At 49.1% G+C, this 21,097-nt stretch overlaps 1 protein-coding gene across 1 annotated transcript; it reads left to right on the plus strand.

Annotated features, from left to right (window-relative positions):
• Nucleotides 1–8,518: 8,518 nt before the first annotated feature.
• On the plus strand, nucleotides 8,519–20,579 carry LOC308525043 (organic anion transporter 7-like; the record flags this gene model as incomplete). Its single annotated transcript, XM_081099742.1, has 10 exons — nucleotides 8,519–8,920; nucleotides 10,140–10,243; nucleotides 11,277–11,431; nucleotides 11,916–12,084; nucleotides 12,849–12,972; nucleotides 15,273–15,388; nucleotides 16,278–16,492; nucleotides 17,793–17,901; nucleotides 18,590–18,793; nucleotides 19,614–20,579. 10 exons carry the CDS (start codon nucleotides 8,519–8,521, stop codon nucleotides 19,672–19,674), a joined length of 1,659 nt encoding a protein of 552 aa, XP_080955868.1. The 3' UTR covers nucleotides 19,675–20,579.
• Between the last annotated feature and the right edge of the window lie 518 nt (nucleotides 20,580–21,097).

The raw sequence follows: 21,097 nt of genomic DNA on the forward strand, positions 1-21,097 counted from the left end.
CACACCAACACACACCCAACACACACACCACACACAACACACCCCAACACACACCCAACACACACACACACAACACACCCCAACACACACACCCCAACACACACCCAATACACCCCAACACACACACCCCAACACACACCCAATACACCCCAACACACACACCCCAACACACACCCAATACACCCCAACACACACACACCCCAACACACACACACATCCCAACACACACACCCCAACACACACACCCCAACACACACCCAGCACACCCCAACACACACCCCAACACACACACACCACATAGACATACACCCAACACACACACACACACACCCACGCACACACCATTACATTAACAAATGATAAACCTGCTTGGTGAGTGAAAGGGTTAAGGAGAATAAAACGGGGCAGAGAAAGACTTGTTGTGCTTAGCAGATATCTCGCAGAAAGCTTGCAGCCTTGAGCACAGCACAGCTCAGATAACCGGGAGACACCTGGCATGGGAGGAACCAAGGACGGACCAGACCCCCACGTCAGCAGAGTGGCTGCAGCCACCAAGGATCCACAGAAACCTGCCTCTCCCTGCTCTCTCTGCTGATGCCTTTCTCGGTCTCAGCCCACCTGCACCCAGGTGTCTGGAATCAAGCCTCTTTTGATCCATTATGGCCTCATGTCATAGGTGTGCGACCCCGGCCCACACGGAACCTTTCAGTGAGTATATGGCTGTTTATTGTGCTAGTCTTGCAACTTGTCTGTGTGTTTGGAAATTCATATAAAAAGTTGGGCAAAAACGAAACTGCTTTGCCAAGTTGAAAAATGAGCCTGGCCCTCTCTAAATAAAACATTTATCTCCCACCCCCTGTGAGCTTCCCCTGCTCCAGCCCCCAGGTTCCCACAGGGGGGCGGCGGGTGCGGGTGGGTGGTCTGTGGGTGTCTTGCTCTGTGGTTCACCTCCTCGGCCACTGCAGCAGCTGCTTCCTGGCCCTCCAGGTGCAGAGGGGAGGAGGGAAGACGGGCGGGGAGGGTTCCCAGCCCGCTGAGCCCCACCTGGGGGTGCTGCGGGTGTGCCCTGCAGGCACTCTGCCCACACCGTGCCCTACACACTTGGTGCCTGAGTATCATCAACTGAGCCAGCGCTCAGGACAGGGAGGTGTGGGGGGGGGGACAAGGTGCCCAGGTCCCTTCTGGCAACCCCTGCCCTCGAGGGGTGCCCCTGAGGCCCCCTCGCTGGCGTGAGGATGATTAATTTGAGTGTGTGAGCCCCGTCCCGCCCCCCCTCCCCCCAGGGCTGACCGGCTCCAGGAGAAGTCCTCACTGGGATCAGCCTCTGGGTCCGCAGCCTCTCACCTGGCCTGGGGTGTGTGTGTGGGGGGATGGGCCAGGGTGGAGGGCCTGGTGTTTCCTTACAGCACGGCCAGCGGAGCCTCTATGCTCTGGCTCTGGGGCCTCAGCAGAGAGCCCGAGGGCAGGAGAGGCGCCTTCCCAGCTCCCTGCTGGTTACAGGCCCACAGCAGGCGCAGGACCAGGACGGTGGCCGCCGTGGTTATGGGTGAAGGTGAAGCCAGGCAGTCTCAGGGCTCTGGGAGGGCAGGGTCTGGACTCGTGGACCCAGAGCTCCCAGCAGAGAAGCCAGGTGGGCCCAGGCCCTGGCCCTGCCCCAGCTCCGCCCTGGCCGCGCCTCACCCCTGCTCCTTCCACCTGCAGAGCAGCCAGACGCCGGCCTCACCTTTGCTGAGTCAGCGCATCTTGGGAAGGAAACTGGTCCGGAAACTGGTCCGGAAAGCAGAGCCAGAGCCAAGGCAGCACAGGGCCGCGTGGTGCCCTGTCGGTGTGTCTGCGATACAGACAGAAACTCAGGGCTGTTCTGCTCTCAGCTGACATCAGGGGTTTCACCCCAGGAGAGCGAGGTGAGCGTCCGGAGCCAGGAGCGGGAGACGGGGGTCGGGCCTCTCTCCTTCTAGGTGCTGCCCAGACCCCTTTGCCTCTCCCCTGCCCCTCGGTGCCCCGGAGGCCGTCTTCCCACATGCCCTCCGCTTTGCCAAGGCAGCGACTCAGCGACTGTGCCAATCCCAGGTGGCTCCGCTAGAGGGCGGTAGAGCACAGCGTTAAGAGTCGCATCTGAAAGCCGCTTCTGTGGGTGCCTCCTCCCTTCCAGGTGGCGGTACCAACTTCCACTCCCACCAACGGCGCTGCCAGACCCCGAGGGACCACGGAGCACGCGTGTCCCTGCAGAATAATGACATCCCTTCCTGCCATTTGATGAGCAACCACCATCTAGAACAGTGATGGCGAACCTATGACACGCGTGTCAGAGGTGACACGCAACTCATTTTTTTGGTTGATTTTTCTTTGTTAAATGGCATTTAAATATATAAAATAAATACCAGAAATATAAGTCTTTGTTTTACTATGGTTGCAAATATCAAAAAATTTCTATATGTGACACGGCACCAGAGTTAAGTTAGGGTTTTTCAAAATGCTGACACGCCGAGCTCAAAAGGTTCGCCATCACTGCTCTAGAAGTTTTCAGCAATCGTTTCCATGCAGATCATGCCCCAGCTTTATTGACACCCAGTTGCCATATGCCATTGCGTAGGTCTCAGAGGTGCCGTGTGATGATTCGTGCCCCTGTATATCGTGAAAGTTACCGCAAGGTTAGTTCACATCTGCACCTCATGCACTTACTTCTGTGTTGTTGTTATGATGAGAACAGTTTTCTTTTATAAAATTTATTTTTTAAAATATTATAAACTATCAGTAAGTGAAAAAAAAATCGCTGAGAATCCTGTTGCAAAATGAAGACCAAAGAAATATTAACCAGGTACTTGAGGAATGTTTGCTGCTCCCCGAAACATGGGCCACCTTCTCACCACCGTGGAATTCCTATACCTTCAATCACGATGCTTCTTCACCACGAATCCTTGCTTTTTGGTAAAATATATATATATATAACAAATTTGCAGTTCTGACCATTTTTCAGTGTACAATTCGGTGGCATGAATTGCACTCACAATAATGTACAATCATTAACATTATTGATTTCCAAGCTCTTTCATCACTCCAAACAGGACCTCCGGACTCATTGAGCAATAACTCTTCCTTCTTCCATGACCCCACCCCCATCTCGTTTATTTGACCCCAGCCTCTTTGCAAACTTCCCTCTAGACCAGTGGTTCTCAACCTTGGCTGCACATTAGCATCACCTGGGAATCTCTTTAAAATCCTGATTTCTGGGCCTCATCCTCCAGAAACTCTGTTTCTTTGTTATGGGGTGGGGTCACAACATTAGTAACAAAGAAACAGAATTTCTGGAGGATGAGGCCCAGAAATCAGGATTTTAAAGAGATTCCCAGGTGATGCTAATGTGCAGCCAAGGTTGAGAACCTCTGGTCTAGAAAGTAACTGTTAATCTACTCTCTGTGAGTTTGCACCTTCTAGGCATTTTCTGCAAGTGCAATAATACAGTATTTGTCCTTTTGTGTCTGTTTCCCAGGCTCATGAATGTTGTCGCATGGAGCAGAGACTCACTCTTTAGGGATGAATACCTTCACATGGTGTGTAGAGACCACATGTGTCTACCATTCACCTGCGGATGGCTACTGGGTCCACTCACCCGCTCAGGTTAGTGATTGCTTTCCTTGACTGCTGGCTTCTTAACCTGGGTCAGTATTTGATGCCTTCTCTGCATCAACTGGTGCAAATGCTCCCATTCCGGATGCAAAGTCCTCGATACAAAGACCATTGTAAGGTATATGACTGTCTCACCACTACGCTGTACGCCTGAAACGAACACACCTGGTAAGCTATGTTTGTTCGCGTTCTCCAGAGAAACAGACCAAAGGAGAATTTTTTCTTAAATTAATTTACATAAGTTTCTTTTAAAAATATATTTTATTGATTATTTAGAGAAAGGAAGGGAGAGGGATAGAGAGACAGAAACATCAATGAGAGGGAACTACCATCGATCGGCTGCCTCCGGCACGCCCCCCACAAGGGGGTCGAGCTCACAGCCCAGGCATGTGCCCTGACTGGGAATCCAACCAGTGGCCTCTTGGTTTCTGGCTCAGTGCTCAACCACTGAGTACACTGGCCGGGCCCAAAGGCGATTTGTTAAAGGAATTCACTCACACGGTTAGGAAAGCTGAGAACTTCCACGGGCTGCTGCCTGCACACACAGGAAAGCCAGTGCGGGAATCCCAGTAACTTTTGACAAGTGACTTAATGTGCCTTTTCTAGAAATTTCTCTGTCTCAGATCTCACCGCCATACTTTGGCTATATTGGCTGTCTGATACAGCTACCTCCCCTATAATGCAAGAGCATAACTAGCCGGTTTCTAAGTTAAACATGCACGTCAGAGCCCTAGCCGGTTTGGCTCCACCTTTCAATGCCCAGGCGGGGTGACGCAATCACCGTGGACTGACATGGCTTCTTGTTGTTCAGTTGCTACTGTCTTATCGCAGGTGAGTGGATGCCTCACCTTTTATGGGTTGTTACAGGCATTACTTCTCCAGGGCAGAAGTACATACACTGCGAAACGACTACTCTTAGGTCCACGGGAGAATTGAGGTCAAGGGCGTCCACTGCCCCCAAAACTAGAGAGGCAGAGAGCGACAGGGACTCACAGCTTCCCTGGAGCAGTGCTGGCAGGAACACCTGGACTTAATCGAAGGTCATCAGAGTCTCAGTGGAGGCTAGTTTGAGATTTAAAAACTCTGGGAAAGTGAGGCTCCCACACATTCGTGGAGCCCCACCAGGTTCTCAGTATGAAGATCAAAGAAAAATGCCTTCTTCCTTCAACAGGAGGAGAAGCAAAGTAAATATTTTAAGCTTTACCCACAGCCAGGATATCTGCTCTCGCTCCGTGCTCTGTAAGGCAGGCCAGACCATGAGAGAAGCTGCATTGCCCACGTCTTGTCTGACACGGAGAAAGGTGATTAGTCAGCGCCACTCCCCTCTAGAGTTTCTGTCTCTCAGCTGAAGATCCCCGTGCAGGGATGTCCACCCAGCACAAAGAAAAGAAATTTAAACATTCTTTGTAATATTATAGAATGTTTCCCTTCCCGGGACCCAACCATCACATCAACTGGGACAATAACAGTAAAGGGAGAGAGCTGCAAGACACAGATTCCATACAAGGACTTGCTAGAGATTCCATATAAGAAGAACCAAGGACAGTAGGGGAGAGACAAAAAATACACTCGAGGAAATTGAAGCCTCTGACACATACAAATACATTGAACCTCATACTAAAGGCCTGCTTGCCTCAATCTGATTACCCAATGCACGGGAGACAAAGCAAACATCAGAGACAGACTCAGATATACCGTGGAATTTGGAATTATCAGACCAGGAATTTAAAATACTGTAGCTATGAGTAATATGTAAAGGGCCCCAAAGGGAAAAGTGGATAATATGCTAGAACAGAAAGTAATATAGCAGAGACCTGGAAATTCTAAGAAGGAACCAAAAGAAAATGCTAGAAATCAAAAACTCTCTAATAGAAATGAACGCTTCAAAGGTAGACTAAATATGGCTAAGAAAAGAATCTGTAAGCTTGAAGATGTGTCAATAGCAAACTTCCACACTGAAATACAGAGAGAAAATAGAATGAAAAGATGTAACAGGGCATTCAAGAACTGGGGACAAGCACAAAAGGTGTAGTATGCGCGTAATGGGACTACCAGAAGGAGAAGAATGGAGAAGGAGTCGTGGAAATATTTAGAGTGATGATGGCTGAGCATTTCCCCAAATTAAGGACAAACATCAAACCAAAATCAATGGAAAGGCTTCAAGGAGATTTATTTCTTTTAAGAACAGACAAACGCATACAGGCAGAAATTGTATCATTGGTTGCCAGAGTTTGGATGGAGGTAATTGGGATTGGATGCTAATAGCAATGGTGTTTCTTGTTGGGGTGATGGAAATGGTCTAAAATTAGATAATTATTGTCATTTCAAAGTTTCCCCAGGCATTAGGCTTAGCAGATAAAGACTCCAAAGCAGTTATTAAATGTTGCAAAAACAGGTTTGAGAACTAAAGGAAGGCATGATAAGCAGTACTTGTCAAATAAAATACGTCAATAGAGAGACAGATATTATAAAAGGAACCACTTGAAAATTTGTAGCTTGAAAAGCACAATTGCTGAAGTGATAAATCTACTAAGTGTCTCAAAAAAGAATGGCTGTGAAGATAGAGCAATAGAGATTAAGAAACATGAAGATCAGGGAGAAAAGAACTGGAGAATTCTCCAAGAAAGCATAACAACCCTTAACGTGTATGAACCAAACAGCAGAGCATCAAAATATGTGAGGTAAAAAGTGATTGAGCATCAACCTATGAATCAGGAGGCCATGGTTCGATTCCCTATAACGGCATATGCCTGGGTTGTGGGCTTGATCCCCAGTAGGAGGAATACAGAAAGCAGCCGATCAATGATTCTCATCATTGATGTTTCCATTTCTCTCTCCCTCTCCCTTCCTCTCTGAAATCAATAAAATATATATTAAAAAACACAAGACACCCGATAGAACGGCAAGGAGAAATAGGCGAATCCACTATTACAGTTGCAGACTTCAATAGCCTTCTAGAAGAAATAGACGTAGCAGGCAGAGAATCTAAGGCCGTAGTTGTACTCAGCAGCACCTTCAACCAAATGTATAATTAACATGTACGGACCGCTTCATTCAACAATAGCAGAACACACATTCTTCTCAAGTTCATGTGGAACATTCACCAAGATATTTTGGGCCATAAAACACACCTTAGCCGTTTTCAAATATAGATACTATATAATGTACGCTCTCACACAGCGATGGAATTTAACTGGAAATCAACCAGGAAATCATAGCGGGACTGTCCCCAAACACTCGGAGATTACACAACACACTACTAAATAACACACGGGTCAGAGGAGAGCTCTCAAGAGTAACTTAAACATACCTTGAACTACATGAAATTGAAAATGCAGCTTATGAAAGTTTGGGGGACGTTGTGTAGTCATGTTTGAGGGAAATGTACGGCATCAAATGCATATATTAGACAAAAAGAGAGATCTAAAATCATTAAGCCACGCTTTCATTTTAAGAAATTAGAAAAAGAGCAAATTAAGTAAAAATAAACTGAAGAAAAGATAAAAATTAAATCAGAAACCCATGAAATTGAAAACAGGGAATCAATATAGAAAATCAATGTAATTAAAAGGTAGATCTTTGAAGATGTCGATATTATCGATAGGAGGTGGGGGTGGGGGTGTGACTCCTGATGAGTACAGGTTTCTTCTGTGGTGACGAAAATGTTCTGGAATGACAGAGGGTTGATGGATCCACAACTCAGAATGCCTAAGGCCCACGGCGTTGTGCATTTTAAAGAGTGAATTGAATCAATAAGCCTTCAGAAAAAGAATTTTTTTTTTTGTAAAATAGTTCTATTGATTTCAGAGAGGAAGGAAGAAGGAGAGGGAGAGATAGAAACATCAATGATGAGAGAGAATCACTGATCCGCTGTCTCCTGCACGCTCCACACTGGGGATCAAGCCCGCAACCCAGGCCTGCGCCCTTCCCTGGAATCGAACCGTGACCTCCTGGTTCATAGGTCAATGCTCAACCACTGAGCCATGCCGCCCGGGGGAAAAAAGAATTTTTAATGGAAGGTTTAGTACTAACAAAGGAGACCCCCCCCGCAATATTTTCTCTTCAGTTCTTCCACTGTGCACATGCACTTACCGTATGTTTTACAATATTGAAGGGTAGTCATTTACCTGCCTCTCCCTACTCACTGCAGCGTGAGAGCCGTGAAGACCTTGTCCTGCACATGGCTGCATTCCCAGAACAGAAAGCGAGCTCACAAGTGCTCTCTGGATGAGTCAATAAGCTGCAAAAATAAGCCTCTTACCACTGGCTCCGCCCTCCGCCCCCCAACACTGCCCACTCTGCCCATTCTGAGTAACTTATTGTCAAAGCGAGTTCGTGGCTTGCTTGGACTCGAAGCAGAACGTCACCGCCCCGAGGGAAGGGTTGCGCCACGTTTCGTTTGCTTTAACTGAACTCAGGATGGTTTTCATGAACTCTTTTCATCAAAATGCAAGCCAAGCACTTCCTTTCAGTACGTTTCACAGGAAACATAGAAAGCATCTCCCTGCGGAGTCCCCCCCGTGACGTGTGAGGTCTGCCAGCCGCGATGGGTTTGTTTATTTGTGCGCAGAGGCGGGGGGCAGAGTCCGGTGCTGCCTCGGGGCACTGCTGATGAAATCCCTCTTCACCACGTAGACCTTGACACGGTGCGGATTGCCAGCCGATGGCAATATCTCAGCGAATCATTCCTCTTTAACTTTCAGGAAAACAGCAGCCGGCCATCCTCAGACAACCTGGAGGGAGTGCTGCTGGGCCCGTTGCGGAGAGCGAGAGCGCGGGGTCCGGATCGGGGCACACTCCATGTGCCCCCCGAAAGGAAGGCTCTTCCCTCTTTGAACTTTTCTAACGACAGTCCTCCTGTCTCCCCTCGGGGCTCGCCTGTCGCCCCTCGATGGCCTTTCATACGCTGCTGGACGCGGTGGGCGGCCTGGGCCGGTTCCAGCTCCTCCAGTTGGTGCTCCTCTGCCTGTCCTGCTTCCTGGTGTTCCCGCACATCCTCCTGGAGAACTTCACGGCCGCGGCGCCCGCGCACCGCTGCTGGGTCCCCATCCTCGACAACACCAGCGGCTGGGCCGACGGCTCGGGGGCCCTCGGGCCGGACGCCCTGCTGCGGGTCTCCATCCCGCTGGACTCGGACCGGAGGCCGGAGAAGTGCCGCCGCTTCCTCCACCCCCAGTGGCAGCTCCTTCACCCGAACGGAACCTTGGCCAACGCGAGCGAGCCGGCCACGGAGCCCTGTGTGGACGGCTGGGTGTATGACCGGAGCGCCTTCTCCTCCACCATCGTGACCGAGGTGAGAGGTCCGCGGTCTGGGAGTTGAGGGATAAGCGGGTGATGTCACCAGGTAGGGGCTCGTTCCTTCTTCCTTCAGCACATGTGAATGACTCCATTCCATGCCAGACTCCGGCATGCTTACTGAGCGTGATGAACTCCAAATTAGCCGTGACCTTGCTAGTGCATAGCTTTGTTTTAAATAGGAAGACTGAAGGTGGAGCAATTCATGTATGTGATGTGTTTACAATGTTGTGCAAGCTCCGCGATGCCCAGCCTTGCTTGAAAATTAGAAACATCTGGGAAGCTGATGGTCCTCCAACCACAGACTGTACGGCTGAAACAGCCGTGTGAGAAAGTCTGTGGTGACATTCTGTCATCAGTAAATTTATTTATTAAAAAAAAAAAATATATATATATATATATTTAAAATATATTTTATTGATTTTTTACAGAGAGGAAGGGAGAGAGATAGAAAGCTAGAAACATCGATGAGAGAGAAACACCGTTCAGCTGCCTCCTGCACATCTCCCACTGGGGATGTGCCTGCAACCCAGGTACATGCCCTTGACCGGAATCGAACCCGGGACCTTTCAGTTTGCAGGCTGACGCTCTATCCACTGAGCCAAACCAGTTTCGGCTATTAAAATCTATTTTTATTGATTTTAGAGAGCAAGGGAGAGGGAGAGATAGAAACATCAGTGATGAGGGAGAATCATGGATCAGCTGCCTCCTGCATGCTCCACACTGGGGATTGAGCCTGCAACCTGGGCATGTGCCCTTTATCAGAATCGAACCCAGGACCCTTCAGTCCAAAGGCTGATGCTCTATCCACTGAGCCAAACCAGCCAGGGAAGTAAGTTTAAAGCTTCTCAAACGATTGTACAATGGAGCCAAGATTGAGAACTACTGAGTATGAAATAAACCAAGGCATTCATATAGCCAACAGGTTTAGAGGAGGCTTCCCAGAGGAAGTTATGTTTAAGCTGAGATCTGATAAGAAAGGACAGCCAGAGAGGCAGCTGGAGAGGAAGGTGGAGAGGAAGGTGGAAAGGCAGCTGGAGAGGCTGCTGGAGAGGCCGCTGGAGAAGCAGCTGGAAAGGCAGCTGGAGAGGCCGCTGCAGAGGAAGAAGGCTGTTCTGTATCGACACATGCAAGTCCCAGAAGCTGTTTCAATCAGGTCTCAGCTGAGGGGAACAGGCGCTGTGAAGCTCTGCTGAGATGGTTTCCTTCCCTTCCAGTGGGACCTGGTATGTGAAGCTGAGACGCTGAAATCAATGGCCAAGTTCTCGTTCATGGTGGGCATGCTGGTGGGAGGGGCCATCTACGGCCACTTATCAGACAGGTGAGTGTCCCTGGTCACAGCCCCTTGGCTCGGGGGCATCTCCATGCATCACTCTCCGTGAGAAGCACGTATGACAGGTTACGCTGTCCTGCGGCTTTCTGGGCCCCGCACATGAGCTCTTGATACATTTTGGATGTGAACTCTTATCAGATGTATTATTGGTAAATATGTCCACCCATTCAGTAGGCTGTCTTTTCATTTTGTTGATAGTTTCCTCTGCAGAAAGCTTTTTAGTTTGATGGAGTCTCATTTATTTTTCCTTTTGTTTCCTTCGCTGGAGGAGATATATCAAAGTATTACTTACGAGGAATGTCTGAGATTTCACTGCCTGTGTCTTCTCCTGGGAGTTTTATAGTTTCGAGTCTTACATTTAAGTCTAATCTGTTTTGAGTTTATTCTTGTATATGATGTATTATGGTGGTCTAGTTTCATTTTCTTGCATGGATCTGTCCAATTTTCCCAGCACCATTTATTGAATAGACTATCTTTACTCCATTGTATGTTCTTGCCTCCTTTGTAAAATATTAATTGACCATATAGGCGTGGGTTTATTTCTGGGCTCTCTATTCTGTTCCATTGCCCTAGATGTCTGTTTTCATGCTAGTCCATGCTGTTTTGATTGCGATGGCCTTGTAGTATAGTTGGATGTCAGGTAGCGTGATTCTTCCAACTTTGTTCTTCTTTCTCCATTTAATATTTTTGGATTGCGGTTGACCGTGGGTGACTGAAACCACGCAAAGCAAAACCTGGGCTAAAAGAGGACTATGGTGTTGCAGCTGTCTTACACGGTTTCATTGATCTCAAAGTTCCCCTGGCAACAGATTGGAGAATCCGCTTTGCTGCACTCAGTATCTATTTGCAAACAGGAGGGCTGCTTCTGAGATAATCTGCTAGTATTGTTGATTCTTTCTGGTTTCAAGTGCAAACTTTCACTTACTGAAACGTCACCTTAGCATCAGAAGAAGCCTTCTTTGTGATGATTTTTGCGACAGGCTGTTATCATGCCCACATCTAACCTGTCCCTGTGCCTCAGGTTCGGGAGGAGGCTGATTCTCCGATGGTGCTCCCTCGCGCTCGCCATCGCCGAGACCTGTGCGGCCTTTGTGCCCCTGCTCCTCGCTTACTGCGCGCTGCGCTTCTTGGCCGGCTTCTCCACCATGGGCATCCTCAACAACAGCTCTGTGCTCAGTGAGTACAAACGTTGGGTCTTTGACATTTTTCAAGCCCTACTTTTGACTCTGGAATTGTAGGGAGCCGCTCTAGGGTCAAGCCTCGGGCTGACCTGGGGCAGGGCCACAAACAAGTCCCAGCCTGGAGGGCAGAGCTCTCCTAGCATAATTAAGCCTGACCTTGTAGCCCTCCCTAATTCCTTCCTAAGTAGTTCATGGGCTGTGGGAGGTGCAGCAAGTGTTGCCAAAACAAGAACATTTGTATACATGTTCATCTACCCTTGTTTTAATCAGACTATAAAATAAAGCATCGGCTTGCAGGCTGGGTCTTCTGTGTCCTCATCCAGGCACGGGAGATCCACCAAGCCCCAGCTGTATTCTCTTGTCTGTCTTTTCTTTAATCCTTCACCGCCTCGCCTCAGGTTCACCCTTCGCCGTGCTGGCGCGGCACATGGAATCCAAACTTTGTTTGAAGTCAAAACCCTGTGTGTGTTTCCTTTCAGTTATGGAGTGGACGGCACCCCGGTTCCAAGCCCTGGGGATGACTACGACCATCGGTGCTGCTTGCGTGGGGCAGTTGCTCCTGGGAGGAATGGCCTTCGCCATCCGTGACTGGCACACCCTCCAGCTGGTGTACTCTCTACCGCTATTTGTCTTGTTTCTTTCTTCGAGGTATCAGTTGTCTCTCTTCCTTTGTCTTAAGGACCCAGGGGTGTGGGCTCACAGAGTAAGGACACAGAACGTGGCCAGGTCCTTAGTCAACACTTGAGCATGTGCTCTCCTGATCTGTGCCTTGTGCACAATCCGGGGGTCAGGACAGGCAGGGTTGCCAGGTAAACCAAGGACACTCTGTTAAATTTGAATTTCAAAAAGGAAAAAAAAAAAGTGAATTTCAGATAAGCAACATTCCTTTTTGTATAACATCCCAAACGTTGCATGGTGTACGCTGACCCTAAACATGATGCATTGTTTATATATAATTTCTATTCATCTGAGAGGTCTGCATTTTCGTTTCCAAACCTGGTGAAATAAAGGGTGTCTCATGCAAGTAAAATGCCAAATAAGAAATGTATTTTCGTGTATGTCCAAAAGATCGCACGGGATGTAGTTACACTTGACAGTTACTCGCATTTACAGTTTAACAGCATGCAACGAGGCACAGCCTTGTTATTTGCTAAAACGAATTCTATTCCCTGGGATGGAGGGGGGGCCCAATATGACTCCTACTCTATATCCCCAGCCGTGAAGGTGTGTTGCGTGGAGAGGGCATCCTCCCAGTTTCCTAGTTTCGGTACAGGAGGACCTAAGTCCCCATTCCCCGGTATAACAAGGCAGGAGGTAGGTATTAGAGGGGGAGGGAGAGGCATTGCAGGACCAAGGATGTGGGAAATTGGCAAGCGAGCCGTGGTTGCTCCCCTATCGTCCTCTCTGACCAGGTGGTTGGCGGAGTCTGCTCGGTGGCTGATTATCGCCAACAAACCGGAGGAGGGCTTAAAGGAACTTAGAAAAGCTGCTCACATGAATGGAAGAAAGAATGCTGGAGACACCCTCACCATGGAGGTGAACAACCTAAAGGGAGCTGGTTATGGGGTGCAGGGAAGACATGAGCTGACACGTATGTGCCCTGGATGGTGTCCATGCGATGAACGAAGGGCGGGAATCCTTGTCATTTTACCCAACGTCCCTGGTCCCCAAGGGCTGTCAGCGCTGTTTGAGTGAACACCAGGGACTATGCAGCTGCTGGAAGAATTGGGCGCAGGTGCTGCCCCCGCAGAGGCAGTCACTCACCGTGACAGAGCTTGTGTAGGGGTCACTTAGCATGATGTCCTCAGGGCTAGCTATGTTGCAGCAAATGGCAGGACCTCCTTTTCTTTAAAAAATATTTTTATTGCCGAAACCGGTTTGGCTCAGTGGATAGAGCGTCGGCCTGCGGACTGAAAGGTCCCAGGTTCGATTCCGGTCAAGGGCATATACCTGGGTTGCGGGCATATCCCCAGTGGGAGATGTGCACGAGGCAGCTGATCGATGTTTCTCTCTCATCGATGTTTCTAACTCTCTATCTCTCTCCCTTCCTCTCTGTAAAAAATCAATAAAATATATTTAAAAAAATATTTTTATTGATTTCAGAGGGGAAGGGAGAGGGAGATAGAAACATCAATATGAGAGAGAATCATTGACTGGCTGCCTCCTACGCACCCCCTACTGGGGATCGAGCTCGCAACCTGGGCATGTGCCCTTGACCGGAATCGAATCCTGGACTCTTCAGTCCTCAGGCCGACGCTCTTTCCATTGAGCCACACCGGCCAGGGCAGGGTTTCCTAGGAATGAATGATATCCTTTTTACCACATTTTCCTTGTCTATTGATGGGAAGTTAGGTTGTTTCCAATGGCTTGGCTTTTGCGACTAGTTCTCTAATGAACACGCGTGTGCAAATCTCTCTTCAAGATCCTCTTCACAGCTCTTTTGGAGAGATGCCCAGAAGAGAAATTATGGGATCCTATGATAGTTCTAATTTTAATGTTTTGAGGAACCTCCATGCTGTCTCCCTAGTGGCTACGCCATTTCACATTCCCTCCAACACGGCACAGGGTATCCTACCCTCCATGCCCTCGCCAACTCTTACTGCCTCTTTAATAACCGTCCTAACTGGTGTGAAGTGCTACCTCACTGTGGTTTTGACTTGAGTTTCCGGAACGATTGCTGACGATGGGCACCTTTCCATGGACCTGTTTGCCGTTTGTATGTCGTCTTTGGAGAAATGTCTGTTCCGTTCGCATGCCCGTTTTTAAGTTGAGTTATTTGGCTGTTTGGCTCTTGAATGGTAGGAGCTCCCTGTGTATTTTGGACATGAACCCTTTATCACACACACAGTTTGTAAATATTTCCTCCGTTCCGCAGGCGCCTTTCCATTTTGTTAATTGTCCCTCGCTGTGCGGAAGGTGTTCCGTTGGCTGTAGTCCCACTCGTCTATGTTTGCTTGTTGCCTGTTCTCTCGGTGTCATAGCCAAGAACTCACTGCTAAGATCAATACCAAGAAGTTTTCTCTGGGAATCTTACAGCCTCAGGTCTTACATGTTGGTCTTTAACCCATTTGGAGTTGAGTTTTGTGTGCAGGCAGTGTCAGGTAACTTTCCAATGTGACGCCCTGGCCTGCGGATATCTGGTTTCCCAGCGCCATTTATTGGCAACACTATTCTATCTCCATTGTCAATTCTTGTTGCCACGATCAGAGATCAGTCGACTGGGTCCGCATGGGTTTATTGCTGGGCTCTCTATCCTGTTTCCTTGGCCTACATGTTTATTTTTATACCAGTACCACATTCTTGGTGATTGGAGCTTTGTAATGTATATTGAAATCAGAACATATGATGCCTCCAGCATTTTTATGCTCAAAAAGTGCTGTGACTATTTAGGGTCTTTTGTGTTTCCGTCTGAGACTAAGTGAGAAACTAAAATAGACTCAGGAAATGTTTCTTCCCCCCGAGACAAACAGTGTGTGCAGAGGCCGGCCAGCCGAGCCCTACGCTCAGCTCCCGGGTCTTTCCTGTCCATCTGGCATCAGTGGGGCTTTGGGCCACGACCCGCGTACCTGCCTCGCTGCCCTCCCCAACCTGAATGTCTAACGTGCACACGGTTTCGGACGTCGTGCAGCCCCGTCGAATCTCATGCCTAATGTCTTGGTGGCTCCACAATTTCCTCAAGGCCTCTTGAGCTCCCTGACTCCCCTTCCCCAACCTTTTCCCTCTGTCCGTGCATCCGTGTGGCCGTATTTTCCGTAGACAGAGAGGGGAGGGGTCCACCTTGCCCTCCGCCCACAGCGCTGTGCCGACTGACTGGGGTGCTGTTGCTGTCGTTGAAGGTTTTGAGGTCGACCATGCAGGAGGAGCTGGAGGCCGCGCAGACCAAACCCCCCGTGTCCGACCTGTTCCGAACGCCCAACATGCGTGAGAGGATCTGCCTCCTGTCCTGTGTGCGGTAGGCTTCCCAGCGTGCGCAGGGAATGCTAAGTAGCGCAGGCGGGGCCCCGTGGCCCTCAGAGGACACACCGTGCCTGGGAACAGGGTCGGGATAACACACGAGGAAGGCGCAGGGAATACTGCCTTGATTAGAGACAGTCGGAGAGCTATGCAAAGGCGGACACGGACCTGACTGCCCAATGACGAGTGCTGTCTGTCACATGGCCCCACCGGGCTCATCATGGGAACCGAGGCTGGGAACCTCAGTCGTGGCACAGGTTTTGACTTTAAGTTTCTTCCCTTGTTTGTTTCTATGGTAATTTCGGTAAAGCTACACACAGTCAACCACACAAGCAACACCGCTCTACGAGTATGTACACATGTAAATAAGCAGCTACACCCAGATCGGGATGTAGAAAGGACTGGAAAACCCTCGAAGGCCCCACCACGTACCCGCAAGCACAACACTCGCCACCTCCTGAAACACTTATAACAATTATGAGCCCCATCAGCATACAATATTTTATGACGTTTTAAAATCATGACCCTGCAAAGACATATTCTACAGAACCCACCATGTCTTCATTCTTTAAAACAGAACAAAACATTTTTATTGATTTCAGAGGGGAAGGGAGAGGGAGAGAGAGAGAGCGAGCAACATCAATGATGAGAGGGAATCATTGATCGGCTGCCTCCTGCATGCCCCACACTGGGATCGAGCCCTGACTGGGAATCAAACCCTGACTTCCTGGTTCAGAGGTTGACGCTCAACCACTGAGCCACCACGGCCGGACGATGCCTTCATTCTTTCTCACCAACCGCCGGCTGCTTGGCTGACAATATTTCTCACCATCATTTGCAGGCTCTAAACCTGAAGCCATCTATCTTTCTTCTTTTGCTCACCACAGATTTGCAAACGTCATACCGTTTTACGGCCTGAGCCTGCACGTCCAGTACCTGGGGAGCAACGTGTTCCTGTTCCAGGTTCTCTTTGGCGCCATCACCCTCCCGGCCAATTACGTCGCACTGTTGGCCATGAATCGCCTGGGCCGGAGGCTCAGCCAGATGCTCTTCCTGCTCCTGCTGGGGGGCTTCATCCTGGCCATCACGTTTGTGCCTCAAGGTGAGAAAGGGGCGCAGGTTGAAGAATGGAACTGTCTCCCCCCTTTTCCTGGGGAACCTCCTCACACCTCTGTGAGGCCAGACGGAAAGGGAGAATGTTTTCTAGTGGCTTCCCCAAAGCAATCTCAGGATTGAGGACAGAGCCTGCCAGCAGGTGGCTGGGGAGGAGTCAGAGGGCACAGAGGTCCGTTCAGATACCAGGCTGCCTTCATTGACACTGAGAAGTGCCCAGGGATTGGTGTCATTCATTCCTGACCATTTCTCTACGAGAGCCATGACGCCTTGCCCTTGGCCAATCACACGTGCAGCTGGAAACGGCGGTATTTGTGTCTCATGTGCCGACACAGCGCTCTCCCTCCCTCTGTCTGGGCTCCTTCTATGACTCCAGCGTCAGGCCCGCCCACTCCCGACTTCCGTCTGTGCACCCGTGTGTCACAGCTGCCCCCGGGGAGGCCCCCCGGCTTCAAGCAGAGGAGTGGACGCCAGGAACAGGCTCCAAGCAGTGAGAGCCTCTCTGAGACTCGATCTCACTAAACTCAATGACCACATGTCACGGAGAGGGGCGCCAGGGGTCCCACATTCACTAACACCAGTGAAGAGTATGTGACGTATTTCACAGGGTCCCAGACCGAGGGCTTCCCTCACCTCGAGTGTCAGCCCACTCCGACGTAACGCTCTCATGAGATGGTGTTCTGTTTTAAGCTGAGTAGACAACTGGCTCCAAAGTGTCCTTTCAGAGGTTTCCAAAGCCTGGCTACTTCTGTCACCTAACGCGGTCCTTATTCTCGAGTCTTCAAACATTATGCTAGACCACGCCACCCTCCAGCGTGTCCACCGACACGAGTCCTGCCCTCTCATCGCCCTCTACTCCAGCGCTGCTGACGCTCCGTGCCCATGTGGCATAGGCACCGGGTTTTGAACTCTTTGAGGACATTGCCGAGTCTTGCCTCCCTCAGTACTTGCTCATGTCACAGTCCCACGTCATCCAGAAAGGCAGGAGACTCGGGACAGAATAAATGACGGCAAACTCTTGCTGGTCTGCAGTTGCCCTCTTCGTCTTTGGCGAAGTTCTGATAAGTAGGGAGAGGTGATGCAAGAACTCAGCTTTTAAAAGATGATGACGACGTATGGATGAGTCATCTTTCTCCGCTGTCCTCCTCTGTATTCTGTGCCTCTGTGTGCTTCCTCTACAACATGTGTAGCCCACGCGAGCGCCTTCAGCAGCATGTTTTCCACTAGTGATTGGGGAAAGGTGGTCCCTCAGCTCAGGTGCCCAGAGTCTCCCTGGTCTTCCTCTGCAGACATGCAGACCCTCCGCGTGGCTCTGTCGACGCTGGGAGTGGGATTTTCGTCTGCGGCCATCATGTGCTCTCTGGCCCACGGAAACGAGCTAATCCCCACCGTCATCAGGTACACGACTCGCCGAAGCCCCACCAGGGTCAAGCAGGCCTTTCCCGGCTAGTGAACATTTACAGTGGGAAGCAAACTAGACTGATGAGTCATCAAAACAAGCCATTAAAACAGCAACAATTTATTTAAAAAATCTTTTTATTGATTTTAGAGAGGAAGGGAGAGGGAAAGAGAGAGAGAGAGAAACATCAATGATGAGAGAGAATCATTGATGGGTTGCCCTCTGTATGCCCCCTAGTGGGCATTGAGCCCACAATGAGGGCATGTGCTCTGAGAATAAAACCGTGACTTCCTGGTTCATAGGTTGACACTCAACCATTGAGCCATGCCGCCCGGGCTAGCAACAATAATTTATAGGTAAGGTTTATTTACGGCTGACTTTTTGCCAGGCGCTGGGTTCAGTCTTTTAATGTATCATATCATCTCACATGTTCTCCTGAACCACCAAAAGGTAGGTGCTATGGGTGAGAATATTTTTTTAAATAATGAAAATGGCTTGATGCACTTGTGTACCGGAAAACATTGCAAGCAAATAAGAGAGAGTATTTGAGACGGAGTCGTATATTGTCAACCTTCGGGACCTAAACACTGCTGTGCTGTCTCCCACAGTCAAAGCGAAATGAGAGATCGCAAATGACATGTGTGGGTTTTGACCAGATGACTTTTGCATTGCTGTTTGCACGCCAAGGGCCACAGCTTCAGGAATCGTTGCGATGGCTGGTAATATCGGGGCGGCCATGGCCCCCCTCCTGATGATCCTGGTGGTGTACTCTCCCCACCTGCCCTGGATCCTCTATGCCGTCTCCTCCTTCGTCCCCAGCATTATCGTCTTCTTCCTTCCTGAGACCAGGAATCAGCCGCTGCCCGACTCCATCCAGGACGTGGAAAAAGAGTGAGTGACCGCGGGCTGGCTCTTAGGGGAGCTTGTGCCACGGGTCTGTGAGGGGGAAGGCAAAACAAAACGGGCCACCATCCTCCAGGCGGGTTCAGACCAGGACGGTTTCCACTGGGTCGACGCCTTGTCCCTGCCCGCAGTGACCTGACTCCCCCAAGGCTCCCAGGCCACACAGACCAGCTCTGCCCAGCCTGCACCCGTAGGCCCTAGTGTGACACCCCCACTTGAAGGTGTTTCACAACCATGCACAGATCCAAACACCAGATTCTCATCTCAGCCCCCTGGCAGCCCTGGGCCCCGTGAGTGCAGCGAGCTCTCTGGATGGCTGGCTCCTGGAGGACGCGGACGCCCTGGTCCCTAAAGAATATGAGGGAGTCACGGAGAGGACAGAGCCCCCCTCACCCCCCGCCCCCCCCCCAGATGCCCATTTCTCAGGGAGGGAGGGCTGCCTTTGACAGTCAGACCGTCTGGTCATCACTGGGGATGCGAGTGCTGAGCGAAGAGGAAAGGGGTGGCAGATGTTGGCATGGTAGACGGTCGAGGATCGGGACGGACTTTTTGTAAGGTTTTGCATACTTTCCTTGCCTTTTCCAAGTCCCTTTGGCCAATGTCATGTGTGCAAGCTGCCTTCCCGGATCCTGCCCTGGGAACGTGGCCACTTTCTTCATAACATTTACTCAGATCCTCAGGGTAGGGGCCATGGTTTTCATCAAAGGGGCCAAGGTGGGTCAAGGATTAGCTTGCTCTAAAGAATACACAACATATATGTTTTTTAATGCTTTGTGTTTGTTTGCTATTTTCATTGTGTTTGTTCCAGGAGAAAAGGCTCAAGAAAAGCAGACCAGCAAGACACCTTCATAAAAGTGACCCAGTTTTAAGGAATTCCAGGAACGGACTGCTAATCCAGGAAAAATGGAGGGGGGGGGGAGGGGCAGGGGATGGGATCATGCCTAGGTGTTGGCAAACGTTGGGAAATAAATAAATTAAAAGATATAATGAAAAAGATGGATCCCACTGACAATCTGACAATTGCAGCCCTAAATAACTATGTATAGAATACCTGTGATTAATTATACAAAGAAGTTTGAGAAAAATCATTATACTCGTAAAGAAATCATCATAAAATATGTGTATGCATGTCGATCCATAGCATGGTTCTGGATAGAAAGATAGAATCGTATTGAAAACGTTGATTGTGTTCCAATTACTTGGTAGTTGATGGAGTAATTAATCAAAACGAAAAACCATTTACTTTTGGAAGAATTTTAAAAAGAGTTTACAAATTTATTTAGAAATCCTATATAATAAAAGCCTAATATGCAAATTGACCAAATGGTGGAATGACCAGTTGCTATGACACGCACTGACCACAAGGGGGCAGATGCTCAATGCAGGAGCTGCCCCAGCCTGCAGGCTCCAGGCCAGCCAAGGCGGGTGCCAGTGGGGGCCCCCGATTGTCCAGCCAGTCAGCCCGCAGATCGGCCCTGATTGCTGGCCAGGCCTAGGGACTCTACCCGTGCATGAATTTCATGCACTGGGCCTCTAGTTAATAATAAACAAAGTGCTTTAAAAAAAGAGGATCATGAGTGAGGGGCTGCCCAGTGTTTCAAGTAGCATACATTAGACTTTATCACAGCAGCAATAGTCAACACAGTAGTAGCAGATGTATTTACACATCAGAGGAAGTCCAGAAACAGACCGCAGTGGATGTAACATCTACTATGGAATTTTGGTATCAGAAATCACTGGAAAAATAAAGGCTCAAGCAACAAATAGCATAACTAAATATTAAAAAATAAATGACTACTAATGTGACCTCATACCCTAACCTCCCCAATATTCTACTTTAATAAAAAGTTAATTGGAAAATAAATGAACCATAATTTTCAGTAGAAAGCTTGGCTACAAAATCTTGGGATAAAAAATGTTCTGAATAGTGAAAGCAAATGCCAGACATTTAGAGACATGCCATCTGAATCATACTTATTTAAAGCGACTATTGGGCAAAACCTTAACAAATTATTGGAGAAAACCAGAAAACTATTCACCAAAATGATGAAAACAGTTAACTTTTAGTGGCAAGCTTTAAAGCGAGGGATACTTTCTCCTCTGTTTCTGCACTCAGAGTTTAAACAAGGACTAAGAAAAATTTCAAAATACTGTAAGATGTCAACAGTGAGAGAGCAAGTGACGAAATAAACCATTTCCAAAAATGTGCTTCGAATAAGAAGGATCCTCATACGTATCCACCCGCTTGGACCTCTCCCTCCGCGTAACTGACCGAAGCCTGACTCCGCAGCT

This window comes from Myotis nattereri (assembly GCF_964212035.1).
Source record: "Myotis nattereri genome assembly, chromosome: 9".
In the NCBI taxonomy this organism is placed as follows: domain Eukaryota; kingdom Metazoa; phylum Chordata; class Mammalia; order Chiroptera; family Vespertilionidae; genus Myotis; species Myotis nattereri.